At 42.8% G+C, this 24,799-nt stretch overlaps 1 protein-coding gene across 1 annotated transcript in view; it reads left to right on the top strand.

Annotated features, from left to right (window-relative positions):
- Nucleotides 1-1,063: 1,063 nt before the first annotated feature.
- LOC126267624 (uncharacterized) overlaps nucleotides 1,064-24,799 on the top strand; it is a 71,272-nt gene continuing 47,536 nt past the window's right edge. Inside the window, exon 1 of the mRNA XM_049972923.1 lies at nucleotides 1,064-1,313. Within this exon, the coding sequence (XP_049828880.1) occupies nucleotides 1,064-1,313 (250 nt within the window). The remainder of the gene's footprint in view (nucleotides 1,314-24,799) is intronic.

The following is a 24,799-nucleotide window of genomic DNA, read 5'->3' as shown; positions in this document are numbered from 1 at the left end:
AATACGCCAGTCACTACTCTTGATGAACTGTGGCATCGTGTTTAAGCTGCATTTGCAGCTGTACCTGTACAAGCCATTCATGCTCTGTTTGACTCAATGCCGAGGAGTATCAAGGCCGTTATTACGGCCAGAAGTGGTTGTTCTGGGTACTGATTTCTCAGGATCTATGCACCCAAATTGGGTGAAAATGTAATCACATGTCAGTTCTAGTATAATATATTTGTCGAATGAATACCCGTTTATCATCTACATTTCTTCTTGGTGTAGCTAGTTTAATGGCCAGTAGTGTAATCACCGCATGAATAAAAAGTAAAAATTGGCTACCTGGACTACTTTTCCGTTCTACTGTTTAACAGAAGTTGCTGATCCAAGCTACTCCAGCGTGCTGGACGTTCGTCCAGTTTTTACTTGTAGTGAGTTGGCTCCCAGCAGAGGTGAGTGCGCCAGGGCTGAGCGAGAATGCAGGTTTCACACGGGACAGCTTCCAGCGGCAGGCCCTCGGCTTCAGGTTCGTGAAATCTCTGAACAAGCCTCTGGAGGCGCGTCTCTTGGAAGTCAAAATCTTAAGAATTTCGGCAGAGGAACGGTAGAATTCCTCCTTCTTGATGCAGCAATTTTAATGGCCAGTAGTGTGGTTGTCCTTTCTACAAGAGATAGGTTGAGTTGTTTGGTGGTATTTTGATTTTAGAATTGTTGCACCATTTTTGTATTGTTTCGTGGCCCTTTGAATCTTTGGCTCGACATCATAGCAGCTACGGCCGCCCACCAACAGGAGGCGCAACTTCGCTCTTTGCTAAGCTGTCCATTAATGGTTCCATGTGGATGTCCCAAAATAGAGGACCCAACACAGAATCCTGGGGGCACACCTTTGTTATGGCAAGGCAGTTTGAGCTCTGCTTCGGTAGCAGGTAGCACAAAGTAGCACAGGTAAAGGCGACGACCGAGCCTAAGAGGGCGGCAGCTGGCGGAGGATCGGCGACCCGCCGCCAGTCGTCGGAACATCATTCGGGCGTTGTCTGCGCTGCGGGGCTCCCGCCCAAAGCAAATGTTTCATAAAATATGCATGACCTGGCCGGCCCGGCCCCGGCCAGCAGCCGCGCCAGCTTCAAAGCCCGCCTCTGTCTGCAAACGCGGCGGCGGCGGCGGCTGGGCTGGGCGCTCACTGCGCCGCGAAAACTGGCCCGCCCCCACCTACTGGGCCACCGTTCCGCCCTGCCTTGTGCTGTTCTCTGCTGCGGCCGATATCTGGCTCGCGGTGCAGCCGCTCTCTGTAAAGGCCCGCCGCACTCGCGCTAGCTCCGGAAATATTCACCGTAACAGCGCAGACGTCTGCAGGACGCCTGCTGAGAGAAAGACTGTGTGCAGTTCTGAGGGTACCATCCGGTCCATTACTCGTTTTAACCTGTGTGCCAATATATACATCTACATCTACATCCATACTCCGCAAGCCACTTGACGGTGTGTGGTGTAGGGTACCATGCGTGACTCTATCGTTTCTCCCTTCTATTCCAGTCTCGCATTGTTCGTGGAAAGAAGGATTATCGGTATGCTTCTGTGTGCGCTCTAACCTCTTTGATTTTATCCTCATGGTCTCTTCGCGAGTAATATGTAGGAGGGAGCCATATACTGCTTGACTCCTCGGTGAAGGTATGTTCTCGAAACTTCAACAAAAGCCCGTACCGAGCTAGTGAACGTCTCTCCTGCAGAGTCTTCCAACTTTATGTGATCATTCCATTTTAAATCACTCCTAATGCGTACTCCCAGATAATTTATGGAATTAACTGCTTCCAGTTGCTGACCTGCTATAATGTAGCTAAAGGATCTTTCTATGTATTCGCAGCACATTACACTTGATTGCATTGAAATTCAATTGCCATTCCGTGCACCATGCGTCAATTCGCTGCAGTGCCTCCTGCATTTCCGTACAATTTTTCATTGTTACAACCTCTCGATATACTACTGCATCATCCGCAAAAAGCCTCAGTGAACTTCAGATCTCATCCACAAGGTCATTTATGTATATTGTGAATAGCAACGGTCCCACGACACACCCCTGCGGCACACCTGAAATCACTCTTATTTCGCAAGACTTCTCTCCAATGAGAATAACATGCTGCGTTCTGCTATCTAGGAACTCTTCAATCTAATCACATAATCGGTCTGATAGTCCATATGCTCTTACTTTGTTCATTGAACGACTATGGGGAACTGTATCGAACGCCTTGCGGAAGTCAAGAAACACGGCATCTACCTGTGAACCCGTGTCAAAGGCCCTCTGAGTCTCGTGGACGAATAGCGCGAGCTGGGTTTCACACGATCGTCTTTTTTTAAACCCATGCCGATTCCTACAGAGTACACTTCTAGTCTCCAGAAAACCCATTAAACTCGAACATAATACGTGTTCCAAAATTCTACAACTGATCGATGTTAGAGATATAGGTCTATACTTCTTCACATCTCTTCGACGTCCCTTCTTGAAAACGGGGATGACCTGTGCCCTTTTCCAATCCTTTGGAACGCTACGCTCTTCTAGAGACCTACGGTACACCGCTGCAAGGAGGGGGTCAAGTTCCTTCGCGTACTCGGTGTAAAATCGAACTGGTATCCCATCAGGTCCAGGGGCCTTTCCTCTTTTGAGCGATTTTAAATGTTTCTCTATCCCTCTGTCGTCTGTTTCGATATCTACCATTTTGTCATCTGTGCGACAATCTAGAGAGGGAACTACAGTGCCGTCTTGCTCTGTGAAACAGCTTTGGAAAAAGACATTTAGTATTTCGGCCTTTAGTCTATCATCCTCTGTTTCAGTACCATTTTTGTTACAGAGTGTCAGGACATTTTGTTTTGATCCACCTACCGATTTGACATTAGACCAAAATTTCTTAGGATTTTCTGCCAAGGCAAAACCCTCTGCTGATTGTGTGTAAAATGTTATGTACAATCGGTTATTGTCGAACATGCGTCCTGTAATTTCTTTCCTTCAAAATACTGAGGATTAAATTTTGTCCAGAATATTCTCCTCAATCATAAGATTACATTTTATGAATAAATAGTCTGGCAGTCAGCTTGTCGTCCTGGGACAGAATAAGATTAAATTAAAAAAAATCGGCGTCATTTACTAAACTCTTAGAACATTTACCTTAGAAAATAATTTGAATATGTGCTGCACTTGCATACCTGAACGAAAAACATCAAAAATTATGAAAACAGAGCCATTGGGATGTGATGTATAGGTGTGGCAGGACTGGTGCCAAGGTTGTCTTTGGTTAGGCACTATCGATTCCCTCTGGCAGAAGTTTGTCTTTGGAGCCTGCGCCGGCTCAGGACATAGCGGGCAGTACTGAGTGGAAAGGGACAACAATGTTGGCCACGGCACGTGGAAGTGCGCGTGTTAGCGAGACGTTGGAGAGACGACAGCAGACACGGTGTGCCCGAGTACGGGCGGCAGTTAGCGCTTCATCGTACTGGGATCAGTAACAGCGGGCCGGCGCTGCGGCTTCTTGGCAACCTCGTGAAGCTATGCTTGTGACTCGCTTCCGTGAAGGAACACGCAGTTACTATCGGACTAAGCAACGTCTGGCGTCTTCCCCACATCGATCCAGCAGCTGGCATCAAGTTAAATAATTCAAGACCTACCAACGATTAGTGGAATATAATGTTGATTGCCCTTGCAGCAAAGCGTTGCAAGGCCTGTGATGTGATATTTCACTCCTCTTATTGTGTGCTTCGCTCCTTAATAGTATTGTTCTTACTTCAGCTGGCAAGTGTCTAAAACATTGATACATGTACGCAGCCTTACCGAACGATCTATATTCCGTGTCTACAGATTGCCGTGTGGTACCTTACAGGGGCACGTAAGGTGCTCCATGAGATGTTGGGTTTTAATGAGCCAGTTCCATTTGCATCATTCGTGTACTTGGTTCTGCTTAAAGGAATGAAATCAGTTTCATTATTGTCAATCTTATCGAAGTAGTTTTCTGTATAAATTTGAGTATTAAGGTGAAGGAACGGTTGTGTGGTTCCCTGTTGTCGCTTCTCATTTATGTTTCACAGATCGGAAGCAGTGAGCCACCGTAGAACAGAGTCTCCCCTTTTAAATTACTAGCGGGCGTAAGGGCGGTGGACTTCGCCTGAGCTCGCTTGTGCTGTTTGGTTCCGACTTCGGTGTTCTGAACGGGGTGGAAGTACAAACGGAGTCCACATCTTAATTCTAAGATAAGTACTCAGTCGCCTCCACCATTCGTGGTCAAGTTGCGGCCTCACAATCTCGGGCCTCAGTTATTGTACAAGCTGGAGGTTTCTAAAACGTGTGCTGCCTCTGCAAGGTTGCCCAGGTTAATGTTTTAAATATTTGTCTTAAGAATTTTGAGGGATTTCTAGCAGACTGTGTCTTAATTGAAACCGTTTTCTAAAATTCCGGTTCAATTCAGCCTTAGTGACGTATGTCAATTTCGATGGGGAAATAACTGAGTTACTATTGATCAAACTGTCTATAACCTTGTAAAATTGTTTGGTAATATTCGGCCTGGGACGGGCGATTTTCAATCTATGTGGAAATAATAATTGATTTCCTGTTATTTGATGTAAAGTTTGTTTTAAATGATTTACTTGGCCTGAGTTGGGGGTTTTTAAATGCTTTTAAAGAGATTAATTCATTTGTGGTTTTATATAATAAGCAGTTTTTAAAGTTTGCCTGAATGGCGTTTCTTGAAGAAATAATTGTCTGATTTATGACTGTAATACTTTTAATGATTTATCTATGATGCAAATAAATATGTTGAAATGAAATGGTCACTCTATGGGTCAAGTTCTTCCACTCCCTTTATATGAAAGGTTAAGGAAATTTCAGTTCAAAATAGAAATAACGTTCCAATTGTTGAATATAGCCAAAGTAATGTATCAAATAAAATACGTCGCTGCATTCTTCTGATGTAATAGTCCATCTCTTGTTCCATAGTGTAGCGTATATTAAAGTATCACAGTAAATTCTAGCCCAAAAATCCTAAAGACAAACATAAATCATCTTTATTTCTAAGAGACAAGTTCACAAAGTGATAAACACCTATCTTCAAGCAACTTCTGCCAACTACCAGAATATGCAGAAACAAAAAGAACTTATATACAGAGGGCACATGGTGTAAAGTAGTAGCAGGACAAAACTGGTGTCACACCATGTTGCATGGTTGCCAGATTTATTCAGAATGGCGGATCCAAGATGGCAGCTATAGATGTAGCAGCATGGCTGGAAGTTCAAATTTTGGCTGGAAAATAGGTCAATTGGGCTGCCTCCACAAACCTAACCCCATCCCCTCCCCCAGCCTCCACTTCCACCTCTCCTCCCCTCCTTCGTCTGGAAATTGGCGGGAAAAGCACTCCGTCTGTGATGCATTGCTAGATAGAATGGATGTAAGTCTTTATTTTGTATAGATTGCTCCCCTCTCCTCCTCTCCCCCCATCATGAAATTGGTGGGAAAAGGACACGGTCTACACTGGGCTTGTGGATGGAATGGATGAAAGTATGCATTGTTTATTTAAAAGATTGAGTTCTCATAGGCAATAGCTCCATCTGGTTTCTTCACCATGAGTTCCAGTGTCCAACTGACCTAGTTCACTGCATCACCTCCGGTAGGTGCTATCGTCCCTCCACCTCTACCTTCCTGTGATGTAATCCAAGATGGTGGTCTGGGGAAAAATGGGGAAACAGACTATGTCTAGCTGCTGGACTGGGAAGACAGACATAATTGTGTACTCTGTTCACTGGATGAGATGCAGGTGCTGGAGAAGGAGGGGTATATTAGCATCTGACGATAACAATGATATTTGGTGAAGATGAATACTCTTCATCATATAATGAAGATGGGATAAGTTATGCTTCACAACTCGTGCTGATAAATGATTGTGCTGTAACTGTAGACGATTTGATGAAACCCAGTGTCAGTCTGTCTTCTGAAATGCAACAGGCAAAACTTTTACCCACTCTGGTGTAAGCATCCATGTGTACAATTGAGGAAATGAGGGTGATGAGCAGAGATGAATGTAATATGTGTAATACATGCAAGCATTCAGCTGAGGACTGTATCCATACTCTCCTACACAAGGAATGGAATGAAAAGATAATGGACGAGAGTGTGGTGAATACTTTTCGACAAATGATGGCAATGCAGCAAAATAGTGTGAACACGCATGTCAGTACTCACACAGATAGGGGCTTCTGCTGGAACTAACTGCGTTTTTTGAACACTTCACATCAGCTTAGCCCTTTTCCACATCAAACCACAGGTGTTCACCTTTAGGGTTGGAGACCAACTAGCCTAGTTCGAAACATCGCCCCCAGAATGCTCTATAAGTTCTCTAACACCACCCTCTCCCATGACATAGTCCAAGATGGCGGTCCAGAAAAATGGGGTGGAAACCAATAGGAACCCTGAATCGAGTCATGTCTTAGGCTTCAGCCGATAGGATGGCAGTATCTAGTGACATAATTGGGAGGGATGTAGGGCAGGCTGTGTCATCCAGCAGCAGCAGAAGAAGAAGAAGAAGAAGAAGAATCGAAGCATCAACAGCACTCGAGATCCAGCACAGCCCTGCAAGACAGGAAGAAATGGAAAAGCAAATATCCAAGATCACATCTTTGCCTATGGTTAACATTATTATTATTGTTATTGCTTGTTTTCGTGTCTTGGTCGACGTATAACACTTCCTCCTGTTCATCCAGCAATAGCATTCGACATGTCCAAGCCTGCAGGCGGGAGGAGCACCAATATGTCGACTTCTGCTACATCTGGACCTGCAGCAACCTCACTTGCCATCTTGTCACGACCTGTAGCAATCACGTTGGAACGTGTAGCACACATGGCCCTCTTGGTGGAGCAGGACATGGAGATGTTATTGTCTGTCCCACTCATCGCTTTATCGATTTGTGTGATGAGGACATGCAGTCTGCTCCAAATGCATCGTATGCTGTTATTGGTCCTAAACAACAGCAAGATGGGGCACAGTACTGGTTATCAACGTACAACCCATCCCAGCAGAACATCCCTCTGCTAGGCCAGGCACAGAGTACAGATGCTATAGATAAAAAGGTATCAGGTGTACCTATGCTTTTCAGTTCTAACACAGTTTAACTCCCAGGGAACAAAACATGTAAACATGGGTGTAGAAGCACATCATGACTGGGGCTTGAATGTGAGAATAGAAATTGAAAATGCATCTAAGGGTGTAAAAGTGCCTATTTATGAGTTTGACTGGAATTAAATATGTCATACAGAGTGCTACATCAATCAGAAGATAACTAGAGATTATTATCCAACTCATCCTCCCCAGACATTCACCTTACTGGTGTGACACTAATATAACAGTGTATGATGACAGCGAACTATATGTGAAATCAGGTGACAACTCTGTTTATCTACAGCACACCTCAGTTATGAACTTAAATGATCTGGATGCTGCACTATGCCTGCCCTACATCCCCTCTGATGACGTCACAGGATACTTTTGTTCTACTGGCTGAAGTCCGACACATGATTGGACTTAGGTTTCCTATTGGTTTCCGTCCCTTTTTTTCCTGGACCGCCATCTTGACTATATGATGAGAGAGGGTGGTGGTGGAGGACTGACAGTGCATACTCGTGGCGATCTTTTGAACTAAGCCATCTGGTCTCCAACCATCAAGGTAAACACCTGTAGTTCATTGTGGAATAGGGCTAAGTTAATGTGAGGTTTTCAGAAAAGGTAGGCAGCTCCAGCACAAGCATCTACCTGTGTGAGTATTGAAATGCATACGTGCTCGTCACATGCTCGTCCATTTTCTTTCCATTCACTGTATTTGGGGCTACGGATACAGTCCTCAGCTGTGTGCTTGCATGTAGGGCACGTATTAAATTCATCCCCGCTCATCACCAGCATTTCTTCAATTTTAACTAGTGGTTGTTTTACATGTGTTATTTTCTGTAGTTTAGGTGAATCCTTGACGATCCAGGGTCAGGAGAGGGATCACGGGCAGTGGGCAGGCCACACTGAGAGCTTCAGCTTGGTTTTCAGAGGAGAGAATGAGACAGGATGAAGCGTCACTAGTGGCAGGTACATGCCACATTCCAGTCATTGCTTCGGCTGGATGTCTGTGCGCCACATTATGGCAGCTTCTCTCCTAATGCGCTCTGTGTGATGTGGTTTCCAGGACTATTATCATAGAGTTATCTAACGTAGCACGACGAACACCAGTACTCAGGCAGAATTGTAGTTTTTACAAGCAGGAACTTTGCTTTGCACTGGTCGGTCACCTCCCCAGAACGCGTGTGCAGAGGAAAGACGGTAACAGAGAACTGTGTATTCTGTGAAAGCAAGGAGCTGCACTGTGGACAGCAATTCATTTCTCTTTGTAAAGCAAAGGGTCTTGAACAGGATGAACAAACTTTCTTTCTAACAAGTTATAAGAAGGCTCCTCATTGGTTAATCTTAAGAAAGTAACAGGGAATGGGAAGTCAGGACGATAGTCTCAGAGAAATATGTATGTGGAAAGTAGTGTACTGGCTGAAGCGGAAAACAGCTGGAGAGCAGGAGTGCAACTTAGAAATGTTTAAGAACTGTATATGTAGGTATGAAACGGCTGATTAAAACGGTAAAACTGTTGCTAAGAGAGCAGACTGTAGTCTTGTTAGCAGAGCTCTTCGCATTGGTGAGTTGTTATTCCACGAGCATATATGGAGAGTTAAATGTAGACTGGTAGGGAATGCTTCGGCAGGAGACACGGAATGATACTCCTAAATGGCGCAGATAGTGTCGATTATGTTCCATGAAATTTATATTTTCCTTGAGTAACTGATGTCTCATTGATGATACAGTCATTGATGTCCTTTCCATGTCGTAGTTTGTCATCCTCCTGACTTTTTCAGGCTGTCACTTTATGTATCCATCATGTATTTGTCTTCCCGTAACTCATTCGTAGATTATGATTTATCCCATTCACCTAAACTAGACAGTTTTTCCGAGGGGATCTAAGTGTTAGAGTATTATTGTCCCATGACGATAATCGTCAGTTATCATATTCTTTGTATGTCTTGAGCTCGAATACATCCTGCAATAATTCCTTATTCAAGTGTATGTTAGCATGGAACTTTATAATAACCAGGAATTCATATGGACCATTTCATCGTCATATAGTAATCCTGGTTGTGTGATAAAACACCCATGTCTCAACTAAAAACTGTCCTATTAATTATCTCTTGTGTGACAGCTTGTGTTAAATTCATAGCAGCCCAAGCGAGGTACTCTGACTGTCAACCAGTACAACTGTTGCAGACGATTCTGCCACCTGCAGAGGTACGTCGAAAGCTCAGGTGTACCCTTTCAGCGTGTCCACACCACTGACAGCCTCCAAGGTCTGCTCACATTAATAGAGACAAATACAGACACTGGTCTGCTAGCACCACCTAGCCCGAGGCTCTCAGACGTCGACCCCAGCAGATCCATCCGTCATGTGCCAAAACTCAGAAGTCCATCGGATTCACAGCTCATGGGCTCACTGCCCACTGCAGGACTTTGCCATTACTAGCTGCCTCAGCAAGGCCACCTTTCCAGTGTCTACTAACATTGCTGTCCTTGTATTCTCCCACATCAGCGATTTCCAGCCATGGGTTCCAGACAGTCTTGATATGGACAATTCACTCTTAATAAAAGCTGTTTATCTCCTGAAAGTACTGTTTGGTTCCACCGTTCCATGTGGACTCTGCTTTACCCAACCACGAGGTCACCCCTACAGTTGAATTCTGACAACCAGGTGTCTATTTGCTACCGTTGGATGACGATATTGTGGTCAGAAACCCAGGACCACTACATACGGTGTCTAGATCTTTCTTCAATTGAAATTTTATTATTTATATATCTGATATAGATACAGGATTTATCATCATGACAGAATGAAAGCTCATAGCTCAAATATACAAACATATGGAATACAAAAGAATGTTTTTACGAAGATCGGACATTTGATTGCAGTGGCGTTGCTGAGGGAACCATCCCAGCATTGGTTGAACTGATTTTGGAAAACCTAAGTAAGGATTGCTGGACAGAGCAAACTCCAGTCTCTCTAACATCATATCTGTGTCTTAACAATGCACAACCTTACTGGTTGTTTCTACAGTGTTTATACACAGTTTGCACAAGGTAAGTCGTAAGACGAAAACAAATTTGCACTGATTCTTTGCATATCTCTGTATTATCACGGCTTACAATGCAGATACTTACTGATGAGTGACTGCAGGACGATGCAAGTGTTCTTATGCCCCTTCCACTCCCATCAGTTTATCCAGGAAAGGGACTCCAGGAACTTAGACATGCTGCAATGCACCATGGACATTGCCATGATGGTACGACTGATTTAGCTACAACATGGGTTGTAGTGTGTAGGTGGGGGCGGGGGAGCACAGATATGTTTTAGCAGTCATAGTATTTATTGACGACAACTCTCATAGCGGATCACATCTATGAAAAACGGATTATATTAAAATGAACAGAGTAATCATAAAACCATAATTGTAGCTCCTTTAACAAATCCTCAGATTAAAGTGCAAAATCTTACGTCAGTAAAATAGAAATAACCGTAGAACTAAATCACACTTCAAACATACACTATCAAAAAACCATGGCATAACTTATTCTAGCTTTAGGAACTGAATAAGGGCTTAAAACACATAAAACTGCCTTCACAATTCAGATGTACAGTACACAGAAGCAAGACAAAGATTCGAGTGCACAAGCAAGAGACACATACAGAATTTGCTGGACACCAAACACCTACAAGGACTCAAGTTTATTTTCACTGCACACACTTTTTGCAGTGTTAAAGCCCTTCTTCTGATGTAAAAGTGTAGCAGAAATTTAACTTTCAGGTCATTAGCCTTGCACATGGCTAGTAAGTGAATTTTAGTTTTTACTGACCATGTTCAGATTTCTGTTTATGAGGCGGTAACCCAGAAATGATTTTGAAGCCAATCACACAAGTTTTCTGATAAGCAATTAGCAGATACGAATGCCGAGAGAGTCTACCTTGAGCAAAAATAATTACAGCTGCCATTGAGAAAAAGAATGACTTCGGCAAAAAGTTGTCAAAGGTAAAGCTTATATTTGGAGTGGACAGCACTGTGAATAATCTCTGCCTGGGTTTTAGTATTTTACGGATATCGTAATTTTTCAATTCTCAGTTGCAATTGTCTATCAGCACAGGTGAAAGGACGTTCTGTTAGCTCTTATAAAACTGATTACTTGCTGTAAGCTTCTTGAATGGTAACATGAAGAGTTAAGTTTCACTTTTTACGGACTTCATTACATTAGATCGTTAGTAACTACACATATGTTCGCAAAAAGTCTTGACAGTAAGACAATAATAAGCATCACGTATCTGTTCAGATTTCATTGATTCAGCAAGCTATCTCATAGTTCTACTGTGCACTCCACATCTTAAAAAATAGGTCTCATATATGTCTCCTGGCGCTTCAGTGGTTCTAGTGTTTTTCAGCAAGACAGGCAGCTGAGACAAGATTCTGGACACAACATTTTGTTATTTCTTTATTCATCCTACTTCAAAATTGAATTTCTAAAGATAGAGTACTCATTGCATCAATCTATGATGTATTAAGCGACATTGCATAACAAAATTTAATGGTTGATGATCTGTATATTCTAAAATTTTTCTCCATACTAACAGACAATAGAACTCTTGGAACTTCCACATTATGGCGAGTATTTCAATTTCCATGGCACAGTAATTTCTTTCAAGCTTGTTGAAACTCGACTTGCAAAGGCGATTAGGTAATGTAAGGTCTTAGTTGCTTAAGTCCTCTACAAACACGTCACAAGACTTTTCATAATCTGAGGCATCTGTCGACATTTTGAGCACCTGCTCGAGATTAGTATTCAACAGAAACAGAGCATTTACCAGGTCTGTCTTTAAGTGATTAAAACTGCCCTTTTCTTCCTATGCGCAATGCCATACGGATTTCTGTTTAAATCGGTATAACAGTTCAGGAATGGTCAAGCTGAGTCATGGTAGAAATCTTGAAAAAAGAAAAAAATACAATCCCTAAAACAAATGTATGCGTTATGTATTTCTTGGACTGGAACACTACTATCTGTAATATGCCCCAGAAATTTCACTTCCCACTTTCCAAAGAAAGATTTTGATAGGTTAACTGTAATTCCTTTCTTCTTTAGTTTCATAAATCATTCTTTAATACTGCAATGTGCTCATCCCATGCTATGTTTATAGGTAATGCAACATCCACATGAAGAACTAATTTCTTTAACAGCTGTTCCCCTAGAGCAAATTCTAATGCCATTATGGAAACAGCCACCGAAATTTTCAATCCAAAAATCACACCACTCAACAACCTCCGGAAAGGAAAGCTGTGTACATTGTCGAAACTGATGCAAACTGATTTGCTAGTAGCTGCATGTGAAATCCACGCTACTGTGGCCCAGCAACCCGTTCTCCTCATGCACTAATAACTCTATTGTTCTACACAAACGGTAAAGAAAAACCAAGTACAACTCAGAGAGTGTGTCACAACCATAATGTAGAGCATGGGAACAATGCCAATACTGCAGAAGCCGGGCAACTCTCGTAACTCATTCCCACACAGCAGAGTCACAAGAAGCACCACAAATCGTGCAGTATAACAGCAGCCGACATGTTGCTCAGCAATCCCAACAGTACGGAGTGATAACACACTACATCTGAGCTCTACCGTTCAAAAGTATCCTGGCACTGATGAGAAATGCTGAGGCAGGAAAATCCGTGCATAACTGAGGCACCAAGGTGCGGATAGGACTGCTGACATCCCTGATCAGACGAGGGCAAATGGACGCCTAATCTGCTACAAGTAAGGGTTGTCTACCTTTAAATACCTCCGCTTCAGACATCAGAGTAGTGGAGCAACTTAAATCACTTAATAAAACCAAGTCTTCTAGTGCAGACTGTATACTAATTAGGTTCATTACATAGTGTGCTGATGCAAAAGCTCCATACTGAACAAGAGCTCGCTCGACGAAAGGTCTGTGCCAAAAGACTGGGAACCTGCATAGGTCATACCAATATTCAGTAAAGATGTTAGGAGTAACCCACTAAATTACAGCCCCATATCATGAACGTCGATAAGCAGCAGGAGTTTTTAACATATGTTGTGTTTGAACATTATTAATTACCTCGAACAGAACGGCCTAATTACACAATCAACACGGGTTCAGAAATCATCGTTCTTGTGAAACACCAGCTAGGGCCTTACACACACCAAGTGTTGACTGCTATCGACAAGGGATTTCTGCCGGCCGAAGTGGCCGTGCGGTTCTGGGCGCTACAGTCTGGAACCGAGCAACCGCTACGGTCGCAGGTTCGAGTCCTGCCTCGGGCATAGATGTGTGTGATGTCCATGGGTTAGTTAGGTTTAATTAGTTCTACGTTCTAGGCGACTAATGACCTCAGAAGTTAAGTCGCATAGTGCTCAGAGCCATTTGACAAGGGATTTCAAATTGAGTCCGTATTTCTAGATTTCAAGAAGGGTTTCCATACTGTACAAAACGAGAGTTATGTGACTAGGTTCGTGATTTCATGTCAGAGAGTAATTGACGGTAAGTCATCGAGCAAAATATAAGTGATTTCCGGCGTTCACCAAGGTAGTATTATGGACCCCTGCCGTTCCTTATCTATATGTACGTTTTAGGAGACGATCTGAGCAGCCGTCTTACGTTGTTTGATGATGATGCTGTCGTTTATCGCCTAGTAAAGTCATCAGACAAGCAAAAAAATTGCAAAACGAATTAAATAAAAATGTGAATGGTACGAAAATTGGCAATCGACCCTAAATAATGAAAAGAGCGAGGTCATCCACATGAGTGCTAAAAAGGAATCCGTTTAAGTTCGATTACATGGTAAAGGCCTTAAATTTTATTAATACCTAGGCATTACAATTACAGACAATTTAAATTCTCCTCCGAATGTTAAAATATTTAATTGACGCTGACCTACTTGGGGTGAACCGAGAATCGTAATAAAATCAGGGAATTGGGTGCTGGCACGGAAAAATATAGGTGTTCGTTTTCTCCTCGCGCTTCTAACAATATGCGTGGTGTCTGTTTGTTCTAAGTCGTTTCTCCCTACCACTTACGTGCAATGATGCTCTGAGCGTGTTTTTTAGGGAATTAAATAGTTTGAACTTGGGACCTATTGCTGGTAAGGAGACGCCAGACCACACATGACATGTAGAATTCAGAAGAGTTCAGTGAGACTAGCGATGATAATAATCAAATACTTAATGATTTCAGCGTCAGCTCCACTGCACTCCCTGTAAAAGATTCTTAATACTAACTCAATATAGTGGAAGGGGTTCAAGGATTTCCTATTTTTAATTAGTTCGTAAAATAACGATGAAAAAACAGTTGAGTTTACCACTGAAATTTTTATTCTACTCACAAAACATTGTTTATAAATTGCGCTATTGGTGAAAGGAAATATTTTAATACAGGATGATAAAAACCAACAGCGTTCAACAAAAATGTGAATGAATATTCCCTGAATGGGTTTCCAAGTTCTACAATGGACCGTAGGATGACCTATGCCATATCACATCTATAATCTAGGTTTAAATTAAGTTACATAAATGAGAAAGCTATCAAAAATGGTCTAAAGTGACCCTCAATTATCTTTAATTACTTATTTAACTGGTCATAAATTACAGTGGTTGATGTGGCTTCTCAATAATTATATAACAGAAAAATCATCGCGTTTGACATTTTAACTTCAAGTAGCAAATGTGAATACCATGAGCTTTAATTGACGATCGACACTAGTATTAAGCAAAAAGGGGATGTAACAGATGAGACTTCAGCTGTTCTGAGTGAAGCCTTATGCGCTCTTATGGAGCATCGCATGCGTTCATTACGTTGCCGGTGGTTTGTCAACACCAGGGGGCGGTGGGCGGCGCAGCTCCACACACCTCGCTGTCTCGGAAGCAACTCTCTCCTAACTTCTCCTTACTACAATTTACCGAAGTTGGTTTAAGAAAAAGGTATCTGGCTGTGTTTTCAACTGACCAGTCAGGGTCTCAATGTTAATCTTAAGCTCCGCCTACAAAAATTCTATCTATCCAATGAGAAACATTATACTTTTTGTGGTGGGGCAATGTTTTTAATGTTTGCAATGTAACAGAGATGCGTATAGTCTCACGCTAAAAGTTGCAGCTGGTGTGGCGCTTTTAGTGGTATTGTAAGATCTATACTGTTCTTGTGAAAGGCTCTATCTTTTAACATGGGCTGAGGGCTGCTTTTGGCGATCGGCTGGCAATGTGGGTGTCCGTCCCTTACCGTAGGGCCTCCTGGCCTACACGGCTCTGCTCTCAGCTTCTGTTCTCGTTTCTCCCCTCGGCTCGGAACTGCGTCTGTTTCACTGTGGGAAGGTGTGACATGCATTCAGGCGTTCTTGTGTTATTCTGTGGTATTCCAATTGCTCACTCGTTTATAGTATTACTTTGGTTAATTTAATGTCAGGATTTATTCGGAGCTATGTGACATACTGCCGGATTTGCTATCATGTCAGGGTTTTCATGAAAGTTGTTGGATTTGCCTAACACCTTACACGCTTTTTAGATTTTAATAATGCAGAATTATTGTGAAGGTGGTCCAATGAACCATCTGCTAGACACTTAAGAGCGATTTGCGGAGTATTCATGTAAATGAAGATCTCGGCCTCAGCATTTGGTCAGTCTGTCCGAGTTACTGATCCAGGCTGAATGACAGTCCGCTAGTTACAGGTTGACACTGCAGGCGAATCGTGACGTGCTGCATTGGAGATTTCAACTACAGGAGTGCAGCCTGCTGGCCTTGTTTTGACTTACCGCCAAATGCTACCACTGCAGACTAGCCACAGCAGTGACTGACCAGAGATGCAGATCTGCTGGACCTTTCTCTGGTGGAAGGTCCAAATCGACAGAGTGCAAGCTGCTGACTTCTGTTTCCTGGATGGGACCCTGTGTGACACTTCCCGGGCAGTATGTGAACCACCTGCCAGCCTGTACATGTACCCCCTCCCTGGCTATACACTGTGCATGCTTCCGCCATCCGGGAGAGCCTGCCAGTGTGGCCGAGTGGTTCTAGGCGCTTCAGTCTGGAACCGCGCGACCGCTAGGGCCGCAGGTTCGAATCCTGCCTCGGGCATTGATGTGTGTGATGTCCTTAGGTTAGTTTGGTTTAACTAGGTCTAAGTTCTAGGGGACTGATAACCTCAGCTGTTAAGTCCCATAGTACTCAGAACCATCTGAACCATCCGGGAGATGCTGTAGCTTCAGGCCTAGGCACCCGTCCGTCTTTGAGAGTACTGGTGCTCATCGTCTGTGTGCCGCCTTCGCTGATCCCCCTACCGCTCCCCGCGACGCCTTGCTGTCAGGCACAGTGCCTAAGCTGTCGCAAGGCACGTGACCTGCCGGAGGGAGTGCTGTGTCTAGCATTCCTCGCTGACGCCATAGCGAGCAGCTTGGCCCATTTTCTGCACACCAGAGAAGACAATATTCACTGTGGCAACAGGAGGTGCAATAGGACTGGAACGCATACCAGCCACCGTACCTTCGTCTCCGACATTTGTAAGGTCACCACCAACTCACCTATCCAAACTAGACGTCCACTGACTTTCTCACCCGAGGGTGCTCAATTGACCCTAATCAGAACTTAATCCATGGGAACAGGGCAGTCCTTCTCCGTTTTGATAATCTGATTGAAAACCCTGCCATCAAAACGTAAACAATCTTTTATTGGCCATAGGTTACGCTTTTTATGCAAAATACTGTTTTTTCCCCCTTACTCAAACATGTTTCGACACTTCTCTCCCATCATCAGTGGGTTTTGTTGACTGAAAATTGTAAAAAATGAACTATTTTAGGTTGTAACTCATCCAACAACGTGAAACCTAAAGAAAGTTTTTCTTCGTTTTTGTTCTAACCGCGATTTTAAATTATAAGGTTTTGCAGAAGCATTTGTATGGCTACCCTCACTGATAGCTTGTCATCTGTGCACCAAACCATGTAAATGTGAATTTATTGGGCGGGTTTACATATCCCTCGATTTTTTAAAAGAAAAGCGTGTTTTGGTGTGGCTAAATGTTTTGTGTTTATATTTGTTATTACTCGTGTTTTGTTGTGACTGATCATTCTTCCTTTTCGTTCTGAGGGCAGTGTATCCACACTAATCCACACTATCTTCTTGTTTCATAACAAGGAATACTGTGTTATTGAATGGAAATGGAGCCTTTACACAATCCCTTGTTTAAACATTTTTGTAAATTTGTCTCGCAGTAGCATCCTTGAAGGATATAGCTTATGGTCTCTTAGGAACGTCTCGGTCTTGTTAATTCTTAACTTACACTCTGTGTTTGTGTATTGAGTATAGACTATTCCTTCATTTCTGACTCTATAAATGTAACAATGATTTTCTAATCTCTGTTTTGTATATTAACAACAAATCTAATAGAATTCTTTGATCCCTAAGCCAGTCAATCCTCAATAATACTAATATACTGAAGTTTGGTACTACTAGAATTGTCTAAATTCTTCTCAGTTTATAGTGAAAATAAATCGCGCTTCCATTGTGACTGACGCCTTTACATCCCGCTACTCCTGTAATCCTGACGTCATGACAGGTAACACAGAAAACCCCAATTTTTTGCGTTTAGATGCAAATAGTTAGGTGGCCAGAGTACTAATGTCCATACCAATATCTAAAATAATACCAATGTGATATGGATCTGTCCTGTAATTATCGGTTTTCTGTTTATAGCGTTTTTAACTACATTGTTTTGAAACACGAAATCTTCCTGCAAGCTCCTATCATCATATCCTACAAAATTCTTGATTAGAGGCCTGTCATGTTTTAAAGTGGATTGTAGTTGTAGTTGACGCACACCTCAGGAAGCCATCAGTTTCCGAAATGTATATGATAACGTCCGCTATAGGGTGTACATTTTCCATTATAGCCTGATTTCCTTGTATCGTGCATGATTTTTACCCTTGCGGAACATGTTCCTTGCCCCATACAGCCCAATTTTATCTCTTCACATGGTAATGTCTGCTTTTCCCGTCGTTAGTCTTTTTTGTCGTAATTTACTTCCTTCTTAAACCCATTATTGTTAAATCTCTCGTATTCTCTGAGCTTATTCAAAATATCCAGCTGTTCTACAGGACTCAAAGCTTACCTTGGACCACTCTTTACAAATTATCTTTCCTCTCACATAAAGAGGCAAACAGCTATTCAGAACCCTGTTTAAGCGACCTTCATTAATGGGTTCAATCATAAATGTTCCTCTATTTTAATTCCACTCGAAATATTTACTAAAGCCTCCCCATCCCCTACTACAAGGTCCAGGATGGAATAAGTCTAGTTAAGCTTCTGACGTTCGCTTTTTGAGCGAAGGACTGCACATTCTGCTGCTTCAGCCTCTAAAGGTGCTATCCCAAACTAAGTTTTCTTCTTATTTCGGTAGAGCTCCCTGAAACATATCTCTTCTCCAGGCATGAAACCGGGGAAACAATTAGTTATGTCACCACCACTGGCTAAACTAAATTGTTCCCACCTCTTATTCAGAGACTGGGATTTAGTCTCTTTAGCATGGTGGAGACACTGGGAATTATCCTTGACTCCACTGGATCATTTGAAAAATGAAGCCCTGTTTCATCACCCCATCATTTCCTGTAAAAACTACCATCTGGTATATGCGCATTTTTCGATGCATGAAACTCAGTGACAGTTTGCTGGATTCCTGCAAGTGGTTAAATTCTGAATCTAATAACTAAGGCATAATGTGACACTGCATTATCTTGTCACCTTCATCTAACGTTATGGGATAATGTAAAGCAAGAAGCTCATAATAAAAAACTAAAACAGCTAAACACAGTATCAGGAAACACTGTAGTGTGATCCTGAATCCCACTAACTTAGCAAACTTTGTAACGGTTTTAGCATTGCAAAAGTTTATCTTCCAGAGAATATCCTCAAAACACAAATTGTAAGAATACCGGCCAGTATAAGCTTCAGAAGTCTTCCTTAGCTGTGGAGCATGTGACAATGCCAATGAATAAGCAGAGTGGTTCTGAAGTTTTACCAAAAGTGCCGTTCTTGGTCATCCTTCTGAACTACAGGAAACAGGATCTCATACAGCCCAGCCAAGTACTCCATATCGATGTATAATTGCATAATTTTGATCCACTGGTTGGGGAGCCCAGTTTCATCCCTCTCTCCAAACATTTTGTAGCTAAAAAAAGCATGCATAATTGTCCATAAAACTGCTAAAGGGGATGAATTTTGCTTTGCACTGTTGCTTCTAGCTAGCGATAGAAGTTACTTGACAAATGCAGTGTATACAGATACTGTACATACCAAACTTATAATATCCGTTATCATTAAAACTTCAAACACATCTTAATCTCCGTAAAACTCCAGAACTTCCTAAATTCGATAGGTTGATCCCAGACTATTCAATTCATCTTTTTAGAGCCTGGATGTTTGTGACAACAAATGAGAAGGAGAAGAAGAAGAAGATAACGAGCACACTGTGCAGAATGAAGGAAAGCATGAAGTAGTAGGACTCCTGTAATTCAGTGCCAGTCAGTTCACCAAACAAGTAGATTTGTTACTGTTCTCTGTGGGAAGGAAGCTGCCCTACGTTTCAGTCAAAAACATGTCTCCCATTTGTCAAAAATGATGATACATGGTATTTTTTCCACAGATACCGCAACTCTTTTAGCAAGAGTGAGTACCTTGAAAGATATCTCATTGATTGCAGTAGCCAGGAACTGGTAAGTGTGGAAATGCCTGAAGTTCTTAAAGTTTAAGGACAACCACCACCACGTCCCTTCTTCGTATACACTGACTTAGACTGCTTCCTAGCTCCTATCGTGGGTTGTGAAGGTGTCCCCAATACCTCTCATACTATCTTCATAGATGGGAATGTATGCTCGTATTTAAATCACAAATCGGGGACAATTCTACGAGAAGCTTGCTCTCTGACCTCGAAAATCTTGTGTGGGTAGTTGATGGAATATAAAGCAATAACGTTCCCGTGACCGACTCGCAGAAGAATAATGTATTATACAAAAAGACAGCTGACTGTCTCATTTGTTGGCTGCATTTGGATAGAAAGCAGAGACTCTACCTACATATCACTGTCATTTAATGGGGAAGGTCCAAGGCGCAACCGGCAACGCATTTAACTTTAAATATCAACTGACACGACACGTAACAGCCTTCTTCCATAATTCGAAAGGGTATGAAGCTCACTACATTGTTGAGCACTTGCATGATCTTGGATTGAAAGATGATAAGGTCGGTGTCATTCTCGACGCCGCTGAAAATTACATTTCATTTCCCAGGCGAATCACGCCAAAACTAACTCTCCGCTTCCTGGATTCGCTACTTTTCATGCTGTCGTCTCTTCAGAAAGTTGCTGAGACAATAAGTCAGGAGGTCATGCACTTAACCAGGTCTGCCTATGTGGCTCATGTAAAGTTTAACTTGTTATGAAGAAGGGGGATTTTCATGCAAATACCTGGATTCGATGGAGAGAATCCACAAAACCACATTGCCCAACGTAATCGCATTCTTCATTTTACTAACAAGCACTTTCGTGTCGGATGAGGTGTAGGAGCTATGTCAGGAATTCAGTAACCCCAATTTATGGTAATATGGTAAATTTGCATAAACATAGATTTTTCATCTACTCGTAGCTATTTTAGAGGCATTCTGTGTCGGATGAGCTGTAGGAGCTTTGTCAGGAATTCAGTAACCCCAATTTATGGTAATATGGTAAATTTACATAAACATAGATTTTCAATCTACTCGTAGCTATTTTAGAGGCATTCTGAAGTGTACTCCTAAATCCATACTCAATGGATCCTGCCTCCTGTTACAGCACACGAGGGCTTTCGCGACATGAAATATTAAGAAGAACGCTTGTCAACATCGAACTGATGACCGATTTTGGATATGTTGGTGTTCTTTGAACGCGGGTTTCCTGGGGGCGGAAATGCCAGTGTGTACACAAGTATGTCAAAGCGAATGGAAAAGCAGCCGTGCAGACCATATGGCAATTCCAGTTACTGCCTTTATATGGATTTCAACAACCTCTACAGCCAAGCCACGCAACAAAGTCTCCCATCTGGAAGGTCCAATGGATGTCCAAATGGGAAATCATTAGACTCAAGGAAAACATCAATGATCTGACTGCTGATTCAGTAGAAGGGTATGTCCTGGAGGTAGAACTGACGCATTCAGTCCATTTGTATGATGCACAAAACGGCTTTCTGCTGCGTCCAGAGCGCCTAGCCTCACGGACTGGTTCCATTTCGAAGCTGCTGACTGGGGCATAACAACGATATGTTCTACACTACAGAAACGTTAGGTTGGAGAGAGGACTTGTGAAGATCTCCTATGGCATCTCCTGCAAGCAGCGTTGCTGTTTGAATGAGTACATTGATGTAAACACTAGACAGAGGGCTCGTGTCACATGTAATTTTGAAAAAGACTTTTGCGAACCAACGAACAATTCAGTTTTCGAAAAAGCGATGTAAAATGTTAGAGAATACCGTGAAATTCACCCAGTTTACTGGTGGGGTTGGGAGTCAATATGACGAAAGAGATTACATTACCAGACCCAATTTCAAGCAGGTCACTATCTTCAATGAAGGGCTTATTATCCCTGAGAATGTCTAAGGTTTCAGCCCAGTTCACGAAGCCATATACGTTGGTATATGTGTTCTGGACCTCATCAAACATTACATACACTGATTCCACTATAAGTTTGCAAAGCCATACTTCGCTGATCCCAAACTTCATCTACTGGATGAAAGGCTGCGACTTATATGAAGCAATTAGAGGAATTCGACACCTCCGATATTAAATAACACCAAAAAACGAGAAGGTTATCTCCTGGAGGAAAGACGAGGCGAATGGTTTACAGATTGTGGAGTTCGTGGGCCTCATGTCGAAACTGCACATACCACATAGTTGCAGAGACAACCTAGATGTGAGCCGAGTGTGTGCATCATATGGCTTCAAAGTCTCTCATGATCAAGGGTTACAAGAGGTGGCAGCTTGAGGGTGCTGGCGCTGCTCTGCAGATGGTTTGACAGATAATCTCTCAGTTGCAAGACCATGAGGTGTACACTGCACTGCAGCTGAAAGTCAGGCTGTTCACACAGCTGATCTGTGGGGGCAGAATCTGGACCCTCCCACAACTATTTACGAGTTGTCAAGTATGTGGCTGTGTATTTATATATTTGTAAATCTTGGCTGTGTGAGGAATAGTAGCAGGAACTGCTTGTCTTAGGTGTGTGTTTCTGAGCATGTTTGAATTCTTGCACACTTTATGTGCAGGTAACTTTTGTTTATATTAGCATGTGTGTGGTTTTTTTTTCTTGCCCTTCCACTGCTAGTTCCTGTTCCCCACATAATGTATAAAGAAAAATGTTAAAAAATTTAAACATTGTATGTATAATCTGAAAAATTATTGTTAACAGACTGTATTGTAAAATATTGTTAATAAACCACAAATTCATTTGCTACAATGTTATTATTTCCTGACCCTTTCCTTGCAGAGAGAACATTACTATTTATAACAAAGCACATCTTCCTATGGTGTCCAGCATTAGAATGAAGTCGCACTTACAAGCACTCTAGTATTAAAAGGAGGATGAGGAGGAGGAGGAGGAGGAGGAGAGCTTCAGTCACATTCATCCATAGGGTGACCATCCTCCCATTTGGAAACCAAATAACGGGTTCCTGGAAATCATTATCAGTATACTGAACCTGTTCAAGGTAGTACATGAGGTAAATCGAGGTTGATCTTGAATATACCCCGCACAATTGCCTCATCGGTAACCTGATATCACCTCCCAAGGTCAAGACTTCACCTTGGGAGGCGATATCAGGTTGTGTAACCCGACACTTTAGCAGGTGTGTGGGTAGGCCAAGGGGGAACGGAGGAGGAATGATCTTGAATACACAGAACATTGTAGGCAGTGCACTGGGTGGCCTTGAACAGAACTCACCGAGTTATATAATCAGGAACTGAAGTGAGGTCATTAAACGAATTACAGCCGGATCTTCACTCGTACTGGCCCCCTCTATCCAACTACTTATGAGTTGTGGCATTATCTTAACTGTGATTCTTTTGTGAGTGCTGTTGGAGTGTTTTGTGATTCCGAACTTGCACTGTGTAACTACTTACCACAGTTCTATAGCCATAAACATCTACGTAATTTCTGGTATGATATGGAAGTACTCTGATTTGGTGAAGTCTCCATCACACGGCTTGGTCAACTAAATAAAATGCCTGGCGGCGAATAGGTATTTCTTGACTGTTTTTGTGTGTCTTGGAGAATATCAGATTATTGGATGCCAGCAGTTCCTAAAATATCCTGGCAGCGTGGTTGGAAGTCCCACGTCGCAGGTAGCAACTGTCATACGCCGCAAAGCATAGGAGAGTTGTGGCAGCTTGACAGGGTAAATTCATGCGCAAATGACTTTACCTTGATTATCAAACGTGGCGGGGCAATACGAAGGAGTGTGTGTGGCGTGAACGTCATGAACTGAAAAAGAAGGGCTTGTATCTTTGTGCAATGACGTAGTTTATATACGCCTGCAAAACTGGAGGACGCTGGGCCTCATCAATATATTAAGGCTTTACCAGATTTGTCCGTGACGATTTATAAGCGTACCAACCTCCGACACAAAAGTGTTATCTTAGAAAAAACCTTTCATCACATCTCGTATGGTGAAGCGCATCATACCAGCAGTTGTACTGCACGTAAGATCAGGTGAGTTTAATAGGTCTAGGATGTTTGGTTGAACTTCGAAGAAGTAGAGCCAGCAGGTAGGTCTGCTATTTAACAGAGCCACACACCCCTAATAGACTTCCACTTGCTGATACAAGCATTTTGTTTATGGTACGCTGACGGTTAGTGTATGGACATGAGCTATTATGTGTCGTTTCCAACCGTTGTGATTTCTTTCTACTGATACTAAACTGTTCCATTTCAAATTAAGGTAAAGTCCGAGAACGAGCTATGAAGAATGTTCTACTGACTGCATGCTATTTATTTTGTTTGGGGCACTGTGCGAGCTACAACATTCGCCACTCGTCACGTGGCGGCCCTGGGACGGTTCTTTGTGTCAGACACACACACACACACACACACACACACACACACACACACATGCGCGCACGCACATGTGCACCGCGCCCACTCGTACGGCCGGAACAAGCGGCGCGCGACCCCTACCAGATATTGGCCCTGTCGCAGCAATATGTGCCGGCAGCGCGCGTCGTGCCCACCTCGTGGCAGCCTGATTGAATATTGCTGACGCAGAGGACGCGTGCGGTACAGTCCGGTGCCGACCCCACCGCCACTCGCCGCAGCCGTCGTGCTCATACGGAAGCCTCACGACCCCCCCCCCCCCCCCCAAACAGGTGTCTGCTACAAGCCAAAGCGAGGCTCTCACTGTCTGTCAGTTTTTGTCTGTCTCACCAGAGACGCGCATTCATCACGAAGGACAACACAGTGACCACTCTTCTGGGGCGTTGTTATAGTACTCGACACACTGAGATGCTCTCGGCATTGCCACAAATCGTCTTGTTATTTATTTATTTATTATGTTTATTTACGTATTCTTCTCACTGCTTCATGCAATCCACTGGGACTTTCCGTCGTGAGTCATCGTCTTCTTCATAGTGAAGCACTTGCTACCAAAGTTCTCACTCGTTTGTTACATA

Source organism: Schistocerca gregaria, chromosome 4, assembly GCF_023897955.1.
Source record: "Schistocerca gregaria isolate iqSchGreg1 chromosome 4, iqSchGreg1.2, whole genome shotgun sequence".
NCBI lineage: Eukaryota > Metazoa > Arthropoda > Insecta > Orthoptera > Acrididae > Schistocerca > Schistocerca gregaria.
Note: the sequence above shows the minus strand (reverse complement) of the source record. Positions and strands in the feature narration are given on the sequence as shown.